This window comes from Microtus ochrogaster, linkage group LG10 (assembly GCF_000317375.1).
Source record: "Microtus ochrogaster isolate Prairie Vole_2 linkage group LG10, MicOch1.0, whole genome shotgun sequence".
Classification (NCBI taxonomy): domain Eukaryota; kingdom Metazoa; phylum Chordata; class Mammalia; order Rodentia; family Cricetidae; genus Microtus; species Microtus ochrogaster.
This window is the reverse complement of record NC_022035.1, coordinates 17,395,422-17,418,777: the sequence shown is the minus strand read 5'-3', so window position 1 is coordinate 17,418,777 and position 23,356 is coordinate 17,395,422. Positions and strand designations below refer to the sequence as shown.

The 23,356-nt window shown below is 39.2% G+C and overlaps 1 protein-coding gene across 2 annotated transcripts in view; it reads left to right on the top strand.

Annotated features, from left to right (window-relative positions):
- Positions 1–23,356, top strand: part of Aass (aminoadipate-semialdehyde synthase) — a 72,138-nt gene that overhangs the window by 7,799 nt on the left and 40,983 nt on the right. For both annotated transcript variants that reach the window (XM_005363777.2, XM_013352456.2), the window contains 10 exons: positions 1,908–2,132; positions 5,667–5,843; positions 10,451–10,535; positions 12,434–12,501; positions 12,604–12,750; positions 14,375–14,453; positions 14,563–14,690; positions 17,920–18,068; positions 20,589–20,711; positions 21,086–21,197. In XM_005363777.2, the coding sequence (XP_005363834.1) occupies positions 1,923–2,132; positions 5,667–5,843; positions 10,451–10,535; positions 12,434–12,501; positions 12,604–12,750; positions 14,375–14,453; positions 14,563–14,690; positions 17,920–18,068; positions 20,589–20,711; positions 21,086–21,197 (1,278 nt within the window). In that variant the 5' untranslated portion in view covers positions 1,908–1,922. The remainder of the gene's footprint in view (positions 1–1,907; positions 2,133–5,666; positions 5,844–10,450; positions 10,536–12,433; positions 12,502–12,603; positions 12,751–14,374; positions 14,454–14,562; positions 14,691–17,919; positions 18,069–20,588; positions 20,712–21,085; positions 21,198–23,356) is intronic.

Sequence of the window (23,356 nt, the reverse complement as noted above, 5' to 3'; positions counted from 1 at the left end):
GTAGTGTTAGCAATCCTGTACTGAAATGTTAAATACTGGTTTGTTCACCTGTATGATATGTGAAATGTTGTTCAGCTGCACCTTTCTTGGGTTTTTGAGCTTAGTGTATAAAGGAAAAAATCCCACAGAATTTATTGGCCATGAAAGCTGCCCTGAGCCATTGAATTTCAGGCTTTTGTGTTTTGAAAGAGTTTTAGACAAAAGGTTTATTACAGTTCATAGGTGGGAGCTTAAGAGTCATGAAGGGGGCTTGCTTCTCCATAGCAGGAATGAGCCCAGGAAATAGCACACTCCTAGCTGCTACGGTGGGAACTTTAAAAGGATGTATGTTAGAGACTAGGATGAGGCATGGGGAGGGGGAAGGGCTGGTCAGTCCAGTTGGGTTACCCACAGACAGTTCAGGTACTTGTCTCAACTCCTGTTATTCTGTAGTGTCTCTCCTGAAATTCCTGATCTTCAACAAAAGCATTCTCAGAACCACTCTCTTGGGGTCCCTTCCTACTGACCAGTTTCTATCTCTTGTTCTCATCATAAAGTTTGTCCCCACCAAAGCCTGAACTGCTATCCTGCTGTGTGCTTTCAGCTGTGTGCAGCTGTCTCTTCCTGGGTGCCTTCCTTCTTGTTTTCTGCTCTGGTTCTGTCGTGAAGTGCTCTCTACGTTTATAGACTGCAAGTACTTGTGAGTGTCTGGTCACCGTCCCCATCTATGAGAAAGGTGTTCCTTAGAGCTTAAGTTCTCCAGCAAACAAAATGGGTTACTACAAAACATAAAAGTTTTACTATGTGCTGTCTGTAAGGAGTAGGGAATTTCTAAGAACTATAAAGTCATGGGTAGGATTATTTTTTCAAGAATATATAATTCCCATAATTTGCTGCCAACCTTCCATAGAAAAATAATAGCATATGATTGATCTAAAAACTTATTAGCCATATTTGACTAATATGTACATATAATTTGACTAATATGTAAGGTGTATACAAACATTTGAAAAGGGTAAAGAAAATACTTTTGGACATAGATATTTATGTGAAAAACCTACATAAAGCTTATTTGTATAGGACACAGAATATTTATTTTGTAAATATGTTTGTTCTAACTAAATGAGTGGAATTGTGTATTCATGACTAGTAGTGAGAGAACTGGCTGAGACCAGCAGGGCTTCTATGCAATGGGCAGAGGGCTAAGTATGGAGAGGAAGCCTTATAGATAGATCTGTGTGAGGGAAACTAGAGTCTGTGGTGAAGGAATCCATGTGACTGAGTGGTCTAGAAAAAATGATCATGAGGTGTTCTGTTTTGTTTTCTCTTTTTTGAGACATCACTTTGAACTCATGGCGACCCTCTTGCTTCAGCCTCCTGAGTACTGGGATTTTAGGCATGCAATACTAAACTCAGCTGACTGTGTGGTAGCAAGGTTTATACATTTTTTAAATTTTATTTTATTTCTGCTGACACTTCTTATTGTGGACTTTCAAACAACTCACTTGCGGCCACCAGGGGTCAGAGCACACTGGTGACTCCTATTCAGGAAACTTATGGAGAAATCTCACGAGGAACCTTTAAAGACTCTTGTATATCGTTATAGGAATCTTAAATTTTAAGGCATCAAAATAAGGACCAGTTTGTAAAGACTGATATCTGTTGTTTCCTTACCTTTGTGTGATAGATTAGCACTTTTAAGCTTTTGTGCTAAAAACATATGTAATACAACTTTTAAGAAGTTAAATTAACCAATATTTGGAGACTTTAGTTTGGTTGGTTAAAGGCACATTTACTGCCAGAGGTTTATCCTATTCATGTCTATCCAGTGGGTTGGCTCTCTTTTGCAACAGATTTCTGAGGAGACCATAACTCATCTGTGAGCCCTCTGTCCTTTTCTGTGCTACTGTTGAACGTTGCCTTTACAGCTACCAGACTTGAAGATGCTGCGAGCGCAGAAGCCGAGAGTGGCCAGGCTGAGAGCCTGCCTCTTCAGAGGGCTCCACCACAAGCCAGTGATGGCACTCCGGAGAGAGGATGTGAATGCCTGGGAGCGCAGGGCACCTCTGGCTCCCAAGCACATCAAGGGCCTCACCAAACTGGGATACAAGGTCTTGATACAGCCTTCCAATCGACGGGCCATTCATGACAAGGTGAGTACGTTTAACTCTAGAAATATCTCTGAACACAACAGTGGTAATTCAGAAGCATTTTAAGGAAAGCAAAATATGTTCATTTCACTTTAATTCCATTGTTTTGCTAAAAGTATTCTGCCCCATTCCACATGTTTCCCGCTGGGTGTATAAGGGACTGCTTTTAGATGTTTCGGGGTCTCGGTCTTTTTCTCCATTAGGCACAACCCCTCCTCCTTCAGGTGCAGCTCCACTTCTAGGACTAGAAAGACAAAGACTAAGTTGCCATTCCTGCACCCAGGAATGCTCCTTCAGGTAGAGTTTATTCTTCGTGATGGTGTACCTCAACAGCTATTTTGATAGCCCTTTACATTCATCTCTGTTTACTTTTTTGAAATAATCATAACAGAAGTTATAGTCTTGTTCCAATTTTAGGAATATATATATACACATGTCCTTTTGCTGGATCATTTGAAAGTGGTTGCAGACATTCTAACACTAACACATTAGCACTTAATGCTTTGCTGTGTATTTCCTAGACAGGGCTTTCTTACATAACCACTGTATTATTTTCACACGAGAAATAGCACCCCATAATCTATGCTTTTGTTGTGTTTTAGACAGGTTCTCATGTAGCCAAGATTGTCTTTGAATTTTCTGTGTAGCCAAGAATGATCTTGGCCTTCTGACCCTGTTTTTTCTCTACCTCCCAAGTGCTGGGGTGGCAGACATTAGGCAGCCTGCCCTGTTTCTCATACAGTCTGTGTTCAAGCTCATCGCTGGCTCAATTGAAGCTTACCTAAGATTCCTACAGACTCTTGTTCTGTATCTTTAGTTATGATCTGGGGCATCTCCTCCCTTCCTGGTTTTATTTTAATACCATTGATTTCTTTTTTGAGGAGTCCAAAGAGCTGAACTGTTGCATGTTCTGCTTCTGAGAAGAACTAGTATGATTGCCTCCTCAGGATTAGATTTAGGCTAGACAACTGGGGCATAAATGTCAGTCACATATCATTTCCCCATAGTGCTGCATCAAAGATCCAAGATACCAAGATGGCCCACCATCAGCTATGTGTGATCACTTGGTGGAGGTGGTTCCCAGATAATCTCTCCAGTGTGGAAATGTGAAATGTATCTCCTCCTTTGTCCTTACTGTGAAATCAGTAAGCACTGTGTATTTTGGGATCTGTGAAATTCTTGTTCTTTGGCTCCTCAGCTGGCTGTATCAGCACTCTTTGTGAATCTTCCCCTGAATGATGGTTTGCACAGAAGCTTGCAAAACTGTTTGTTTCTGACGTTGGTCCTCTTGCTAGTTTGCTTGCTTCTCTTTGTTCTCTTTTGCTTTTTGGATTATTATTTGGGATTATGAACCTTTTTATTCAGCTCATTCTTTTTGAGTATTGTACATATCCCAAATTTGGTTATGGGAGTTCATTCAGGGAGGTTCAAATGTTTCTGGAACAGCTAATTCCCTTCTTTGAACTGTCTCTTTTCCTAGAATAGTGTATTATCCTACCATTGGCATGCACTTCCTCTACTTCCACCTGGGATTTACTATTTTATTAAGAAACTTTGAGGTTTTTTTTTTTTTAGTATACAGAAATTAGGATCTGGTGTCTGTAATTTTTACTGAGGTATTATTGCCCTTAGGTCCTTTTAGGAGACAGAGTTTAGAAGCGTAAGTGCATGTGCCTACACACAACTGCTCTCTCTCTCTCACACACACAGACACACACACAGACACACACACAGACACACACACACACTGTTTTAGTCATGAGCTAATAATATTCTACATTAAACATTGATCTTGGAAGGTATTTTTAAAGTTTAAAAAGTAATTTTGGGACCATAGTACTACTATTTCGATTAACAGCTCATTAAATGAAAACCGATGTTATTTCCAAGTGTTTTTATGGCCTTTACACCCACAAAGCTTATTCTGAATGTTGTTTTAATTTTTATATGTTTTACATGTGATTATGTTATCAATGTGATAATAGATACCCATATTAGAATTTTTACTCAGCTGGAATGTTTGTTTTTAAATTTCTTTGGATTTGATTTTTCAAATAAGTGTGATATTTATACATTTTAGATAGGCAGTCTAGCCCTCATTGTGATCGACTGCCCATTCCCACTTGCCTCAAAACATCCTTTAGTTTCTGTTGTTTTTTCTATTAGCATCTGTATTTTTGTGTTCTTATTTCATGCTTGTTCATTAATAGAAGGTCATATGTCATACATATTATTTTGTGCCTATATATATATAGTGCACATATATGAGTGTATAAAGATATTATATAATATCTATATGTAAACACTCACATCTTGTTTTATTCAGTCAACAGCATATCTTTGGCATTGTACCATGTCTTATTCCATTGATGGCTGTGATTGCATGATTTTACCATGGTATATGGAATCAATTTACTATAAATGTGCTGTTTTTAAAGAAACTGGTTAAAAAAATCTTTTTTATCCTCTCTCCTACCCATCTACTCTTTGTCTGAAGTACATTACTGTGTCTTGATTTTGTTTAACTGCTACTGGAGATAGTCTTAAAATTTCCTCAGATCATGTCACTCCTTTACTTAAAACATCTTAATGACTGTCTCTTAATGTCCATGTGCTAACTAGATTATCTTGCTTAAGTGTGTAATCTTTAGGTGTCCCAATGATAAAACTGGGATAGTCCTACCTCATGGTAATTACATGAGAATTAAGTGAGGTAACTCATGCAAAGAGCCCATCAAAATATACAATAATACATTATTAACAGTAAACTAGTGTTGTTGTTATCTGGTAGATCTCATATTAGCCATGATGGCATCTTTCACACAGAATCATCAGTGCACCCTATCCCTTTCATGTCTGTATGTGTGCACCTGTCATCAGGTGTTTTGCTGCTGCTGTTATAGACCTCATCTCCTCCTCTCAGAACCCACTCAACCTTTTTGATTAACTTGATTTTCTGTATTTCTTATCCTAATATCCACTAGCCTAGAATGTTCCATAGATTCTCCGGATTGTAATGTTCTTGAGTATGACCTTATGCTGTGCTCCTGGCATATTACAACAGCTCCTTCATGTAGACACCTTTTCTGTCTTTCACTGTGCTATTTATAGCACAAATCTTCACATTAGAGAAGTAATAGCTGTTAACTGAACCAAAACAACAACAACAACAAACCAGTTGTGGGCATATATCCTATCTCTTAATACAAAAGGGTTGCAAATCAATACTTGACATGGAGTGTTTCAGCATGCTATCAGTACATGATACTGATGACCTTGAACATGTGTTCCTATTATCTTCATTTGTAATCAAAGTATAATCTGCTCTTAACTGTGAGTGAATATTGGATTTTCCAAATCTTCTATAAAACCCAAGCAGGATAAATACATCTTAGTTGAAGAAGCTACACTGTTATTTGTACTAATTCACCAAACCCCATCCTTCTCAAGGTGGTTGTACCTTTGCACTTTTTGTTAGAAAAAGCATGTGTATTACAATCTGGGAGAGTAATCTTTGGTCCAAATTGCAATCCCCAGGAGTATGCCAGGGCTGGTGGTATTCTTCAGGAGGACATCACAGAAGCTTGTCTAATTTTGGGAGTAAAAAGACCTCCAGAGGAAAAACTGATGTCCAAGAAGACTTATGCCTTCTTTTCCCACACAATAAAGGCCCAGGAAGCCAATATGAGCTTGCTGGATGAGGTCCTGAAACAGGTAATTGTGACCAATATTCATGAGCAATAATGTAGCATTGGACAGTAGATCTGTCACTCATGTTAGCAGGAGATGGGATCCATGGCAGGGTGCCCAATGAAGAGCTATCCTCGGTTACACAGGTTTGGAGTATACATATCATTATTTTATATATTCTGAAATAGATGAATAGAAGTTTGTTTTTCCTTCCTCAAGCAGTTACTAATTTATAAGGTTAAGTGGGTATATCTCACCATGTAGCATTCAAGAGCTGAAAAGAACCTCAGAGATCTTGCAATCTAATGGGTTGTTTTTCACATAAGACTCAGAGGGGTACAGTAACTTAACTGAAGTTACACAGCTCTATGGCAAAATAACATAAGTAGAAATGCTTTTTCATTCATCACTATTCATAAGATATGAAGTATATTTTGAAGTTTAAACACTGTGAAAATATTAATAGCTACTTAGAATGGGAATGCCCACTGAATGAAATCAATATTGAGTGCCTACAATGTGTCTTACACAATTCACCTCAGTGAAAATACAAAATATCTGCTATCCTTGTGTTTTTGATGCCACATTCAGTGGGAGCAGGCAGAGATAAGCAAAGAAGACAACCCATGTCACCAGAACATAATCAGTAAAAGAGATACAGTACTGAAGGAGAAAGGAACATGAACACCAAGAGGGGTCAAGGCAACTGTCGATAGGGCCTCATCCCAAAGGTGGTAATTGAGTAGATACTTGAAGGAGACAAAGGACCAAGCCATGTCTGATGATGATGCGTCTTCTAAGAAGATAGGCATATAAATATCCAAAAGGTTTCTGTTAATGGGTGGATAGAGTAGGCCATGTACTAACATGCTTAATCTTCCTTTTGTATGGTAATGGTTGGAGGTATAAGGAAGAAAACAACACTAATCAGATAACTTAGTCTAGGGCCAGTCTAGTCTATAGGCAATAGATGAAGGTGGCTAGATCCTGGGTGGTGGAGTAGATGCTGTGATGTTCGTGGAACCTTACTTCATTTTAGAGGTGAATTCTACAAAATTCCTTGATGACAGGAAGGTAGAATTTGAGAATGGCCATGTTGTCTATGAGGAGAGCAGGCTAGGTGAGCATATTGTGTCTGTGCACAGGAAGCTATGTTGGGAACAGAGGGGTTTAGCTTGTCAGATATCTACATTTTGACAGCTGTCAGAAAAGATAGTATATTGGATATGAGTTTTTAGCCCAGGAGATCAGCTTTGCCTGACCAGAACAGGAGAGAACAGGTGGTGTGTATACTCAGGGGTCTAGATGAGTGTGTGTTGTGAGTGGAGATACAGACCAGAGCCTTGGCCCATGGCCTACAGTAAGGATGATAGAGCATTTGATATAGAATCTGAGAATAAAACAGAGGGTTGCATTTACTAAAAATACTAGCAATAGAGAAAATAGATTTTTCATAGGGAAATAGGATATGTTCCTTTTAATTTCAAAACCACTTTGAAGCAAATAAACTCTTTTATGGAGAACTTCAGAAACATTTTGTTATATGAACCTTTGGTCCTCATTAGAAAATTAATAAAAATAGACCTAGCAGATCGGCTTTTGGGCAGTACTCTAACAAGCCCACATTCAGAGTTGATTATACATTGAACATCATTAAATTTGTAAACTTGATTTTAAATTATACAGTTTTATTCCCCAGTACTGGCTAGCAACCCATAACCTGGCACATGCTAAGCAAATACTCTATATTATGCTTACCAATGTACCCAGGACCTCTAATTCCCACATTCTTTGAAGAGATAAAAGTATTGTATAAGTATAATGTAGCTTTTAAGAACCCATTTGTTGATAGAGGTTGGTGTCCCACCCAATCCCATAGTCATTCAGTCCCAAAGGAACACACAGAGGCCTACATTAATTATAAACTGGTTGGCGTATTATCTCAGGCTTCTTATTAACTAACCCTTACATCTTAAATTAACCCATAATTTTTGTCTGTGATAGCCATGTGGCTTGGTACCTTATATCAGTGAGACATTCTCATTTTGTGTCCTTTGTGTCTTGGTAATTACTGCATACTGAGCCTTTCCTCTTCCCAGAATTCTCCTGCTCTGGTTGCCCCACCTGTTCTTCCTGCCTGTCTACTGGCCAATCAGTGTTTTATTAAACCAATACAAGTGACAAATCTTTACAGGGTACAAGACCATTATCCCAAAGTACTTCTCCCTCTTTATTTTCAAAGTAGGAACTCTAAATCTAATCTCCTTTTTTTAACTTTCTTCCTGACCATTACCCATAACAACTTGTAACCAATACTGTAAACAAAGTCCAATATACATAATCCAGTTTTGGGGAATGTGGGTGCAGTTTTTTAGGCTATTTCCTGCTTATAAAGAACACTGATAATCTTATGGGGACCTAAAGAAAATTTAGGATTATGGTCAAGTCCTGACTGGAGCATTCTGTGAGGCTTGATCATCTCAGCCAGCTATCTTGAGGCTGTTCTGGATGTAGAACTTAGAGGAAACTCCAAAAGAGATCCTCTGAAAAGTTGGATCATCTGGGTCATGCGCTCCTGTTGGAGATTTTTCAGAGGATCTTCCTTGATCAAAACTTATTTTCTTAGCCAAGAATGAATCCACAGCCTTTCATTTCCTGTGGAAACAAAACCAAAATCTCTTCTCCAAAGTAACATATATTTTGACTTAAATTTTAAAGTTCAGGCATTTTCAAAATATATATGTTGGATTAATCCAGCAGCATTTACAATCAAATGCCTTTTATCAGCTATTGCTCCTTCCTCATCCACCAAAAAATTCAAAGACAACACAATAGCATCCAGTATCCAGATTCTCTGTGTATTTTCCATCTTTGTGTGCTTTCATTTTAAACTCTGTTTTTTTCTTTTTCTTTTTAAGTTTTGTTTTTTTGAGACAGGATTTCTCTGTTTATCTTTGGCTGTCCTTGAATTCACTTTGTAGACCAGGCTGTTCTTGAACTCATAGCACCTGCCTCTTCCTCCCAAGTGCTGTGAATAAAGGTGTGTGCCACTACACCCAACTACTCTCTTTCTTTTTGTAAAAATGACTTTATCCTTTTTCTCTTTCCTCCCAAGCCTACATATATTTTTTAAACACATGGTAAACCATTTAGATATTTTTTTTGGTCTGAATTTATCTTTACTGTATATCTCTTTTTCTGACCACATGAATCTTTAAGTTGCTAAGTGATATGGATAGGATTAAAGCCATGGCTTTGATGACTGGATTCACCCCATTCCTCATCTTGTGTAGAGTCTAACTTCATGGCAGAGATATTGGTGGGAGCTATGTTTATTGCTACAACTCTATGGAGTTTCAAGGTCCGTGCCACCACCAAGAAGTGTGCTGTTGGTGATTCATAAACATCATTTAAGTGTTTGGTGGAAAAGCCTGTTAAAAGAGCTGAAGGTTTTTGCAGCTAAAACTGAGTCAGGAATCCTCTCTTAAATGAGACATGCTTGCCCTTAGCAAACAGAGGCCACCTGAGAAAGTGCTGCTACCAATAAGCTGTGTTTAACATTTTTGTGTGTTCTTTTGTGTCTTGAATTACTTCCTAAGATCTCTCAGGTTTTATGTGGATGTGGTTGTCTCACATTGGGCATCAATTTGTAAGCAGAGGCTGCTCATTCGTTTCCTGGCAACCCAGACAAAAATAATCATACAGAAACTATATTAATTACAACACTGCTTGGCCTATTAGCTCAGGCTTCTTATTAACTAACTCTTACATCTTAAATTAATGCTTTTCTATTAATCTGTTTATCAATATGAGTCTGTGGCTTACTGGTAAGGATCCAGCATCTATGTTCTTCAGCAGCTATATGGTGTCTCCTTCACTCTGCCTGCCTGGCTATTTTCTGTCCTGCCATAGGCCAAAGCAGTTTTATTCATTAACCAATAAAAGCAACACATATCCAGAAGGACATCCCACATCCTACATTAAAGGGTTTTTTTTTTTTTTGAGAGAGGAAAGGTCTTTGAAGAAAGAGAAAGAATTTATATTTGTCAAAGATCAAGAAAAGAGGGAGAGAAAGGAGGAGTAAGATGGAGAAAAGAGAGAGGGAAAGAGAGAATGTTGGGATATATTGTTGTTATTTTTTAGGTAAAAAGGATAGTTTAAATAACTAAGGAGCAATGTACAGGAAGAATATTCCAAAAAAGGAAGTATTAGTTCAAGAAGACTGTCTAGGAAGGATTTGGAATGAGCAAGGATTTGCTTGCACACAGGGATTCATCTTAGGAAGGATGTGTTTTCGTTGGTACCAGAAGACTGACAATAAGAAGGGACATAGGCATATTTCAAATAATTTTGGGCAGGTTGGGAAACCTTTGCCTCAGTTATGTTCTTACCTCACTTCAAAGGATGTGTTTAACAAGAAGTTCATTATTTTAGCTCTAATTACAGTTGGTCTGTGATCAAGCATTTTCAAAGCATTTAATGGTGCACCTCCTGTTAATGGGTTAGTTAGTCAACATGCATTTCCTAAGAGGGAAAACCTAAAATTTTATTTCTTTATATGTGGCTTACTAATATCTTGAATTTGAGCTGAATTTACCTGCTTGCAACAGTTTCTTTTTTATTTTCATCAGGAAATTCGACTTATTGATTATGAGAAAATGGTGGATCACAGAGGGTCTCGGATAGTGGCGTTTGGACAGTGGGCGGGTGTGGCAGGTAGGTATGGCAGGGCTCATGTAACCTTCTAAGTGTGTCTCAGCAGTACAAGTGTGTTTCTCTTTCCTATGTTTACTGCTAAAACAAAAACACAAAGAAAAAAAAGGAAGCAGGTAAAAGGTTAATACCTAAGAATATATTTTAGTTTTCTAGATGATCCTGTAAAGAAACAAATTTATGTTTGGTAATGGGACACCATAAGCAGAAAATTTGGGGGATGAACTTCTTTACCAAGTGAGGGTTTAGCTGTACTGACTACTGTTCCAGGTCATTTTGGACTCATCCAAGTGACTGTTCTTTTCTCTAGGGAAAATGAACAGGCCAGAAATATGCTAATTGATTCAGGAGTAAGGCCATATCTGTGAATAGGATGTGGCTTTTATTCTGTAAAAAGTCATGAAGGCAAGGTAATCCAGCAGTATAGTGTCAGTACTACTTGCTAGGGGAAGAGCATTGAGTTGGAAATAGCTGTTGGGGGGTTGACCTTGAGACAGTACATCTGAAGCTGGGACTTGCTGGCCAAGTAAAATCTACTTAAACAAGTAAGGAGGAAGGAATGGTAGGCACATGTAAAGCCCTGCTATCAGTAAAGTTTAAAAAATCTAAATAGGGAGCTGGGGAGATGGCTCAGAGGTTAAGAACATTGCCTGCTCTTCCAAAGGTCCTGAGTTCAATTCTCAGCAACCACATGGTGGCTCACAACCATCTGTAATGGGGTCTGGTGCCCTCTTCTGGCCTGTAGGCATACACACAGACAGATATTGTATACATAATAAATAAATATTTAAAAGATCTAAATAGATAAAGTAAAAAGGAGTTGGCACTATGCAGAGGGAAGAAACATAAGAGAGAACACAGCAATCTCCTCTGTAAATATTGAGAGAACAGCAAAAAATGTACTAAGGCTAGTGAGCTTGACAATCTTCTGGATTAGACAAACCTTTAGAAGATGCAAATGGCTAAAACAACTGCAAGAAAAGATTGGCTTTGCAGTATTACATAAACTCAACTCATAAGAAAAGGAAAACATTTTATAAAGGGAATTTTATTTTTAATGCAATAGTTCTTGTTGTGACAGACTGGAACTCAGAAGCTTGAGGCAGAAGGATTGTCATGAATATGAGGCCAATGTGGGCTACATAGAAAAAACACAAAAAATTTACTTTAATTTTTTAAATTTTTTTTGTGAATTTCATTCATGAGTGCTAGATTTACATCATTTCCACCTCTCCCTCTTTCTCCTACCCCTTCTGTGGTCCCCACCTTCCCTCTCAATTTTATGACCTCTTCTTAAATTATTATTATCACACATCTACACACACCTTGCTGAGTCAATTTAGCATTGCTTGTATGGACATGCATTTAGGGCTGATCCCTTGGGATTGAATAACCTATCTGGGGGCTTATTCCTGGGGAAAACTCATTCTCCTTTTCTCAGCATTAATTGGTTCCCTGAACTTCTTCATTTAGGAGTGAGCCCTTATGAAATTCTTCTCATACATATTGGCATGTCACCTGGTGCATGTCACTGTGCAGGTCTTGTTTCAGCAACCATATGATTGATACTTCATGAGCATAGCTTTCACGTCATGTGTCTAGGAGACACTAGTTAGCAGCAGACAACCTGTCCTTACTGTCTGTACTTACAAGTTATCTGCCATTCTTCCAAGGTTTTCTTTGAGCCTTAGGTGTAGGGTTTACGCTACAGATGTATCATTCAAAGCTGGCTCACTTATTTTCTGAAGTTTGAACAACTGTGAATCTCCATAGTAATCTCTATCTGGAGAAACGGAACTTCTTTGATGAGGGGGTGAGAGATACTATTAGTAAGAATAAGTAAGACTATTATTCAACTGCACTCAATTAATGGTCCTTTTGTCGGTCTGGTTCTGTGACAGGAATGATCAATATTTTACATGGAATGGGTTTAAGGCTCCTTGCTTTGGGACATCATACACCTTTTATGGTGAGAGATTTTATTTTTTTATTGGAAATGTGTCATATTTTCAGCATAGAAACACCTTTGGGATAGTGGACTGACGTGGATTGTGTGTGTGCTTGCTTTCAGCATCTTGGCATGGCTCACAACTACAGGAACAGCAGCCAGGCTGTGCAAGCTGTCCGTGATGCAGGCTATGAAATATCTCTGGGTTTAATGCCAAGGTCAATAGGACCCTTAACCTTTGTGTTCACGGGGACTGGCAACGTATCAAAGGTAGCCCCACCCATCTTCTCTCTCAAGCAATCTGAAATGCTGAACATTTTGTGGGCATTTCAAACCCAATGAATGACCATTCAATTTGGAATATTTCTGTTGTCAATGTTTTATGTTTTTACTATACCAAATAACAGTACTAACCTAAACACTTTCTTTGCTTTTAGCTGATATCATCTATTAAAGCAGTGGTTCTCAACCTGTGGGTCATGATTCCTTTGGGGGCTGGACAACCTTTTCACAGAGTTAATATATCAGATATCCTGCCTTTCAGATATTTACATTGCAATTTATGACAGTAGCAAAAATATAGTTTTGAAGTAACAACAAAAATAATTTTAAGGTATGGGTTTACCACAACATGAAGAACTATAGTAAATGATCACAATATTAGGAAGGTTGAGAACCACTGTCTTAGAGGCTTAAAGTGTACCTTCACCCTTCTGTCTTCCTTCCCTCCTTCCTTGCTTCTCTGTCCCCTTCTTTTGTTAACTCCTTGTTAATGATATAAAGCACTGCCCTTCCAGTGATGAGTTGTTCCTTCATTAACTGCTTGGAATCTTGCTAGTAACTAAGTATCTTAGTTAGGGTTTCTGTTGTTGTGAAAAATAAGGCATTTTTTAAATTATTGTTGAAGGGGGTAATCCATTGTGTGTGTGTTTAAGTCCCTGGGCTAGCAGTCCTGAATTCTATATAAAAGCAGGCTGGCTTTCTTCAGAGATGAACAGTTCTGTGGAAGTATAGAATAAACCCTTTCCTCCCCATGAGCAAAAGCAAATTGGTGAGAAAAGGGTTTATTTGGCTTAAACTTCCACATCCCTGTTCATCATAAGAGAAAATCAAGACAGGAACTCAGACAGGACAGGAACCTGTCAACAGGAGCTGATGCAGTAATCATCCATGGAGGGGAGTGGCTTACTGCCTGACTTCCCCTGGCTTGCTCAGCCTGCTTTCTTATAGAACCTAGGACTATCAGCCCAGGTGTAGAAACACCACAATGGGCTGGATGCTCCTCAATTACACACTAATTAAGAAAATTTCTTTATAGCCAGATTTTAAGGGGGCATCTTCTCACCTGAGGTTCCCTCATTTCAGATAACTCCAGTTGTGTATCAGGTTGCCCTAAGACCAGCCAGCACACTAAAGAAGATTAAGACGGGAATTAATGCTTCCTTCTGGAGGGGTGTTGCGGCTGCATTTGTAATCTCCTGGAGAAACTTGTAATTGAAAAAATAGGTCTCTAGTGCAGAAGCTTTATGAACAGAAACTCTGAGTGCTAAATTGTAAAGCCTGCATCTGATCCTGTCCTTCTGTGGTAGATCGTTTTCCCACTTAAAATAATTTCCATAGTGAATCTAAAAGTAAATCGGCACATTGTATTAAACCCAGTCTCTAAACTCTTGTTGCTATTCTGAAGAACCAGTTAAAATGCTGAGCCCTTCTACTGCAACTGAAACCAAAGCAGGTTTGTAAGCTCCCAGCATGACACCCCTCTGTGCTTTTGGGTTGTGATTCTAGTTGGAGGACAGGGCAAGGGCAACTATGCCACTGTGAATCCTTGCAGGAAATGTGTGGGCCACGTCCCTACTGAGGTTTGACTCTTTTGCTCCTGCACTATTGACAGGGAGCCCAGGCAGTCTTTAATGAGCTACCTTGTGAGTATGTGGAGCCCCATGAATTAAAAGAAGTTTCAGAAACTGGAGGTAAGGGGTGAGGGAGGACCTTATCTTTTGTAATCGGCTTTGTGTTAATATTTTAGCAGCACAGATTGCTATCATTTGTCCCTTTACTAATTCCCGATTTCTCTGGAAGACCACAGGAAAGTGTATGGAACCGTGTTAAGTCGCCATCATCATCTTGTCAGGAAAACAGATGGTGTGTATGATCCTGTAGAATATGAGAAATATCCTGAGCGCTACATCAGTCGTTTTAATACAGATGTGAGTATCTGGCGTTGATTTGGTTGCTATGGCACACCGTAGTTAAGCAGTTTTCTGAGGGGGAAAAATGTGGATTTATAGCTTCATCTGTTGGTTCCCTGTGTAGACTGATTGTGAGTCCTTTGGTTCTAATACATTGGACTTAGTAGTTGGTGCCCACTGACGCCTGGGATTGAGGTGGTCTCTGCTTAGTCTTGGTGGCTTCTGTGGAGATGTTCATTACTTCACAGTCTTTCTCGATTTCACCATGTATGTGCTCATTAGTTCTAAGCCGGTTTCTGGAAAGCTTTGTTTCTGAGTTAGCCTATACTAGTTAGCACTACTGGCAAAAATGCAGGTCTTTGAGACTTGATTTTAACATGTGTCCTAACTTTTAATTTTTTTTTCAGTACTAGGGAGTGAAACTAAGGTTTCTCACATCTCAGCAAGTGCTCTACCACTGAGCAACTCTCCAAAGGTTTATTCTTTCTGTTACCAAAAATTATAACCATAAGCCCATTGAGCATGTTATCTAGTTTTAAAGACCTAAGACTTGAAAGAAAAGAGATTATTAGTTTACTATTTTGGAGGCTTGAACAAAACATGGTTCAGGTTCTTTCATAGATTCTCATTGGCTGCATCACATCATGGTGGGAGGTCATGCATATCTATCCATGTAGCCTCTGTCTTCTTCTGGTTAAACCATGAAGGATCATCATGGAAGCTCTACTCTACTCTAGAATAATTTAATCACTTTCTAAGGGCTTCATCTCTTAAACCCATGGTTGCGTTCAACTCTTTGCATGAGTTTAGGAGACAACTGTATTTCAATCATGCTATTATGTCACTGGCCCTATAAAACTTATCCCCTCACATTTAATATATGTGCATTTCGTTTCAAGTAGTTCCAAAGTCTAAACTCACGTTAACGTCAAACTCCAGAGTCTCACTTGGAACTCAAGTCTAACATCACTGGATACAAAGCCATATAAAACAAAAACCAAGCTGGGTATTTCTAAGATACAGTAACAGGTTAGCCTCACAGAATATATCCCATTTTAAAAGTCAGGAGCAGACAAGAAGAAGGGAGTCATCAACCTAAGGCAAGATACAAACCCATATGGACAGACTTTGTTCCCTAAAACTCCATGTTACATCTTGTGCTCAGTGCGCCAGACTGACTGTAGATGTGGAAAGTTCTACCTCTGTCTATCCTGTGGCTGTCATCACAGGCTAGACATGGAAGTCTGATTTCTTACCCAGGAAGCATGCTGCCTGATGTTCCTCCAAGTATTTGTTGTATATTTCTGGTTGCCTTAACCTTTCTGGGGTCTTTTCTTTGTCTCCATTCCCATGGCTCCACTGTACATTGCCTCATTTGGAGTACATTGTAGACAGATAGACTCTATAAAGGAAATGTTTGCCCAGCTTCTCAGGCTTTCTTTTGAAATGTTCTAATTCAGTCTATGTTCTTTTTCTTTTCCCCCTTCCTCCTCTCCGTTCCCCACTTCATCGCTCCCTCCTTTCTTTTGTTCTCTTCATCCTTTTATTTGCTTTTTTTTTTTTTTGGAGATAGGGTCATTGTCTGTGGCCTACGTTCAGAACTCACTTGCATTTCACACTGTCCTCAAACTTCTCTCCATCTTCGTGTCTCTGTCTTCTGAGTCCTGGCAGCATAGACATAAACCACCTCTATGCCCAGCCACAGACTCTTTGTAACTTTATTTATGTTACCAGGAATGGAAGCTAAGGCTTTGTGTATGCTAGGCAAGTACTTGTCCACTAAGTGACACCCCCAGCCTGTCCTGGGATTTTGTTTTTGCCTGTTCTTCCGGTTTCAGCTTCTGCCAGCCAGCCATCTCCAAAGTGCCTAAACATTTTCCAACACAGTAGCAATAACAATTCCTTACCTTAGCACCAATAACTATTTTCCTTTCATCATACTTCTTTTGAATTTTCTTTGATTGTTTTTTAAAAATATTTTTTCATCCTCAGGATTCAGCTCACCCCTTTTCTTGTGGTAGGGCGACTCATACAATGTCAGTATGGTGGGCTGTCAACAATAAGCACTAATGCAGTTCTTCACTAGGGTCATGTTGTGGACCAGCTCATGATTGGATACACTGTAGACAATATCAGTGACTCACTCAGAGCCCCAGGAAAAGTTCTCTACATCCAATCTTAGGACCCAGCACTTCTAACTGCCTCCTTGCACTCAGACTGTGTGTATATGACGAGGACCAATCTTAGGATTTGCAGCAGGATGTTCCAGCTCAGACTTTTGCTTCTTAGGGTAGGATTTTCTCTTACTCATTGTCTTATGGTACTTGGGTTGTCCCAAGAGATGCTTTATCTCTCGGTATTGGCTGGAAAGAGCCATCCATTTTTTCTTAGTTTCACACATATTTGTTTAGTGCCCTCTTTTCTCTCACCCCCCATGTACTGTGATTTGACCAAATTCATGGCCTCTTTTCTATGTCTGTCTTTTTACGTATCTGTATCTTTCACCCTGTCTATATATTTATATATGTGTATATAAATGTATATATATATTTATATATAAATGTGTGTATGGGCCAGCTCAGTCCATGTAGTATTACTCGTACGTACATGATTCTGGGCTGATGACTATTCTAGACAAAGAGCTACAGGCAATAAGGAATACTATATTAACAGTGGGAGGTAGTCTTTCTGATGATGAGCCCCCTAGTTGGTTTTCTGCCCCTAATTTTATCCTGACCATAAATATTAGTGACTAGATGCAGATATGTACTGAAACTGACGGTGACCCCCTTGCCACATGTGCATGTATATGTGTTTGTGTAAGCAGTTCCCCAGAGAGACACTCTGATTAATCTCCAGGGCAATCTTTGTAGGACTGTTATCCCCATCTGGCAGGTAAGAGCAATAGCGTTCAGAGAAGTTGGGTGTGATTGAAGTTATGCTCTATGGGATTTGAAATGGAAAGAGAGTTCTGGGTCACTTGGTTCTTTGCTATTTTATTTTTTCCTAGCTTTGCAACATATTGTAGAATAAAATATAAATGTATTAATTGATTCATTTCTTATCATGGAGTTATTCTATAGTGAATGGTGGGTGGATATTATCTTTTTCCTCAGAAGATGTCAGGTGACCACGAAGGCACCGCTGATGATCTGCCATGGGCTTTGCTCTAATGCAGTTTTCTTTCAGTGTATAATATTAAAATGAGCTCCATCCTGTTGTCTTGAACATGGAACTTGCTTCACAGATTGCACCATATACAACTTGCTTAATTAATGGGATCTACTGGGAGCAAAACACCCCTCGTCTGCTAACTCGCCAGGATGCTAAAAGTCTCCTGGCCCCTGTGAAGTCTTCAGCTGCTCCTGTTGAAGGATGCCCTGAATTACCACACAAGTAAGGACTATATGTTCTATGGTGGTGGTTTTGTTTGTTGGTTTTTGCTGCGTCACCATTATCAGGGGACCAAAGACTATAGTGTTTCTGCATGCTGGAGACATAGTAATAGTCTGACCTGACCTCCTGGAAGCATTTTGCAGTCGCCCATCACCCCCTCCCCTTGCGGAGACTGACTTCTGACTCATTTGCTTTCAAAACTCACTCTTCAGAAATCTCTTTATAATTAATCTCATTCCTCCCCAGTTTGTTCCTTTGTTTTGAGAGACTCACAGTCATCTATTTTCTGATGTTTATGGTTATTCTCTCTCCTGCTGGAACTGATTCTCCCAAATGATAGGGAAGGGGGTTTCTGTCTTGACCTTAAGTACTTGGTATAAAATAGACACTTAATTAGTTCTTAAATATCGAATGTTAATTAAAAAATATTTGTGAAAGATCTTATCTACCAGGGATTCTGCTAAGCTGAAGTTCAGAGAAGCATAGTTGGGCTGTTTCCTGCTCTGAAGCAAATGTCACTGGAACTCTAGGAACAACAAGCAGTGTCATAGGAGATCAGATGAAGTAGGCACGGCAGGAACATGACACATGGCTGGGTCATTTATGAGCACACAGCTGATCAGCACAGCTCTGCAATGAGAGCAAAGCAAATTCTCTTACTTGTAGCAAGTAAGGAGAGCCCTTGCGAGCATCCCTAAAGCAGTGTCTCCCTCAGCAAAGAAAGCAAGGGTCTTTTGTTGAAGAAACTCCTCTATATTTATACACACACACACACACACACACACACACACACACACACACACACATCGCTTTTCATGACATGTAGAGGTGGACACACTCCTGGATGCACTCAGTTCAAAGCAATGCTTTTCTATGCATTGCACATTTGGAAAATGAGGGATGGGAACCCCTCCTGGTGGAGCATTTGCTATTGCCACAGCAAACTTCATCTCCCTTACAAAGATGGGACAGAGTGCTCTACTGTGTTTGTCCCTGTAGTTTCTTTGAAGGGTCTGTTAGACACAAAACAACTCGAAGGCCTGTTAACGGTTTTTTAAAGATAAAGCAGTACCCTTGCCCCAAGCTTTGTAGTTGTTCTTAAAGTATCTGACAAGTGGCTAACTCTGGGCTCCACAAAACTTTACTAAAAAGGGAGGGGGAGGAGGAGTGTTTCAATGTCGGACTCTTACTTGGTAAGTTCAGAACCACTAAAACACAATAGTAGGCAAGGCTAGCTCTGTTATGCAATCCTATGTGGGCATGTTTTGATTGGAGACAAGACATGGGCATTGTGACTAGTCTCTTTATAAAAGACTGACTGTCATTCATAATTCTAGAGATTTATACATAAATACACAGAGAATTATGTAGCATGGCCAACTCTTCCTGTCTGTGAGGAATGGTTTCTAAGCCCTGGTAGAGAGTAATATCTATAGATAATATATATGTGGATTATATAATATATAATATCTATAGATAATATCTATATCTACAGATATTCAATTTCCTCATCTGCTGTATATTTTCATCAGTTCTGTGGTGCTTATGATGCCTAGCACATCAGTACAGTCAGTTGGCTCTGTTGGTGCTGGTCTGTGATATTGATAGATATGTGTGAGTGTGAAGAGGAAGAGTGTAAGTGTAAGGTCTGTCTTGGATAGAGAGACTTCTTGACCAAACTGTGCAACTTAGTGATACTCTGATTTCAAAGAGAGAGAGAGAGAGAGAGACAGAGAGAGAGAGACAGAGAGAGAGACAGAGAGAGAGACAGAGAGAGAGAGAGAGAGAGACAGAGAGAGAGACAGAGAGAGAGAGACAGAGAGAGAGACAGAGAGAGAGACAGAGAGAGAATGATAGGCTAAAGAGCTTAAAGTTCTAGATTCAGTGCCCACCAATGGAAGAGAAGTTAGAAAGAAAAGAGAAATACGTATGTATAACTAGTTAAGTCATATACATGTATGGAAAAATTAAAATAAAACCTATTTGTGCAGTGGACATATGCTAATAAAATTGTTTCTTGAGAGTACCGCACAAATGATTGTGCTATATTATTTAGATAATAATAATGAGAAGGAAATCTTTGTGTGTGTAGAATATTGTTGCAACATTCTTTTTCAAGTGCTTTCAGCTCTCAGCTGGATCCAAGTGTGTGGAACCTGGACGTAAAGAGGCAACTGTCCTGTCTAGAACAGTGATTTGCAGATGGTGAACCAGGCCTCCTTATTCTGTCTGCTGCCAAATGTTTGTTTCTGTAGGGAAGGCTTTCTCCCCCACCTTTTTTCCTACTTCCTTCCTTTCTGTTTTTCATTATTCTCATAGAAAATAAAGAACTCTGTGTCTTCGAACAACCCAATGTTCCAAAGACCGAACTGTAGGACAAAGATCCTAAGTGCCCAGAAAATATTTGGCAGCCACAATGCAATTTGTTTCAAGCACATTTTATTTTTATTCATTTTTAGTTTTCCTGAAGGCCAGAGAAATCCACTCTCTCATCTGAGTGTTGGTGGGTTTTTTTTTCAGACTTGTGGCAATATGTGACATTTCTGCAGACACAGGGGGCTCCATAGACTTCATGACTGAATGCACTACAATAGAGCGGCCCTTTTGCATGTATGATGCAGACCAGCATATTATTCACGACAGGTGAGTTTGCCAAAACTTCCTTACCTCAGTGAGCTTAGTTCAACGTACTCAGCATTTCACTTCTTTATGAAGATGTGAAAATTTGCAGGTATATACTCCAACACAGTAAAAAAAGTGGATAACATTGAAATTTGAATGCTTAAATGTGTATTTTTAATATTTACTATCATTTTTTAAATGGGGGATGAATAGCCGAGTAAAGAAAAGGCTTTGTTTGAAAAGCAGTCTTATTTATAGTGACATGCTTTATTTTTCAAGACTACAAATATTCAAGTAACAATGAAACCGATATTGTGATGAGATAAAGCCGATGAAAATGTACAATGTTCTAGTAATGCTTTGTGCATCTCAATAAAGCTTGTTGCTTCTCCTAGTGTTGAAGGCTCCGGGATTCTGATGTGTTCCATTGACAATTTGCCAGCACAACTTCCAATTGAGGCTACGGAATATTTTGGGGACATGCTTTACCCTTATGTTGAAGAAATGGTAAGGGGGCTGGTAGATTCCACGACAACTCTATGACTTTAAGTAGAAATGTAGAGTGAGCTTAAACATGTTCTGGTCTCCTGTGTCTAAGAAATCTGTTGTCAAATGAGATGCCAGCCCTTCTCCAAATGTATTTACAGGACCATTTTGTTCTACAAAATCTGTTACTCGTCTAGTCGGGATGGTGATATCACTGACTTCGTGCTCAGAGTCACAATTATACGTTCATAGCATTATATCATTTTATTAAAGGTGTTTATGACTTGGAGGAGGGAGGGTAAAGTTGCTTTATCATCAAGTCTCTTGCTATCTAGACCAACTTATGCTGGGGGAGTTTTTACAGTGCTGTAATTAATAGATCTGAACAACCAGAATTATAGATAATATTACTAGATGCAAGCCACTAGGGTTTTGTCCAGTGACAGTTTATGATAAGATAGAGTTTTCTCCTGGGATTGATTCTGAAGTTCGGTGCAATCTAGATTCCTTTCCCTTTACCAAAGAAACTCTTCCTTCTCTCACTATTTATCTTGGATTTAGACTTGTCCCGCTATTTTTTTTATTGCTAACAGCAGTTGACCTCTGGCATAGATTCCAAACTCCTGAACAGCAGCTCTTGTGTTTGCATTCCCCACTTCTCTCCCACTATGAAGTGGAGACAAAATGTCTAATCTGAAGTTGTTTGCTATGTGTAACCAATGGGTTAACAAGGAGTTATAAGAAGATGAGCACATTGGAAAATACTGTGGAAAGTTATTATTTATTTCTTGATGTGTTTGTATGTGTACATGTGCATACGACAGAATGCTCATACCATGACATGTCTGTGGAGGTCAGAGGACAGCTTAGGGGAGATGGTTCCCACTTTCTATAATGTGCCAATGCAGTTCTGAGTCTGCAGTGTGTTTGAAGTTGGCTCTTAGGGGAGGCAGTGGCACTAGGAAGGTACTAATGGCAGGTGAGACAAGGCATCAGCTAGAATGGAGACTCAGATATCTTGTTTGTAAAACTGAGTGGTTGTAGTATTTACTTTTAATGGTTCCCCAAGCATTCTAGAGACGTAAATGTCTGAGTGCCTGAATGGCATGTGTCTAGGGAAAAAAGGATTAGTAAATATCTCCAGATGTATTTTATGTTCATTTTCCCTTGTCATTTTTCTCTGCTGGCTAGATTTCTTTTTTAAAGCAATATTTATTATCATTATAATCAATTGTGTGTATTTATGCATGCCTGGGTATATGTGTGTGAGTGCAGAAGACCTGCAGAATTCAGAAGAATGCTTCAGATCTGCAAATGTCTTTGTAGTTTCTGTTCTAGGAGCAAGCCTGTCTGTGCATTTTTTAATTTCAGATTAATTTAATGTTCTTATAATTGACTTTTTTTTGGGAGGGGGGAGAGAGGTTGTTACTTACCGTTTTGGTAGTTTTCTCTTTCCCTGCTGAGAATCTCCATGTTTTTACCATCTTCATCATCATCATCATCATCACCACCACCACCACCCTCACTGGTTTTTAGAGACAGAGTTTCTTTGTGTAGCCCCGGTTGTCTTGGAAGTTGCTCTGTAGTACATGCTGGACTTAAACTCAAGGATCCACCTGCCTCTGCCCCCGCAAATGCTGGGATTAAAGGTGTGCGCCACCACACCTCCCAGGTCCATGCTTGCATTATTATGAGTGTACTTTTCTTTATCACAAGGATCATAGCTATAAAAGCCATTTTGTAATGCTTGTTTGTTTCTCTTATCTGCAGGGAACACATTTTAAGATCCCTTCAGTTAATGTCTGAAACTATGGGTAGTATTAGAGCCTACATGTATATCTTCTCTATACCAGCATATTTATGACAAAGTTTAATTTATAAACAAGGTGAAATATTATGAAATAGAAAAATGGTAAAATTTATGTAAAAAAAATCCTGTAAAATTTATGTTAATGAAGTCTCACCCTCAAAATGTTCTTTGCATTGCATACGCTTCTTGCTCTTGTGTTGATATTTTTTTTTAATTTTTTGAGGAAAAAGAAAGTTTCTGCCTCCTCCCAGCTTCCCATTTCCCTCCCCTTCCTCCTGCCCCTCTCCCCCTCCCCCCACTCCTCTTCCCCTCCCTCTCCAGTCCAAAGAGCAGTCAGGGTTCCCTGCCCTGTGGAAAGTCCAAGGTCCTC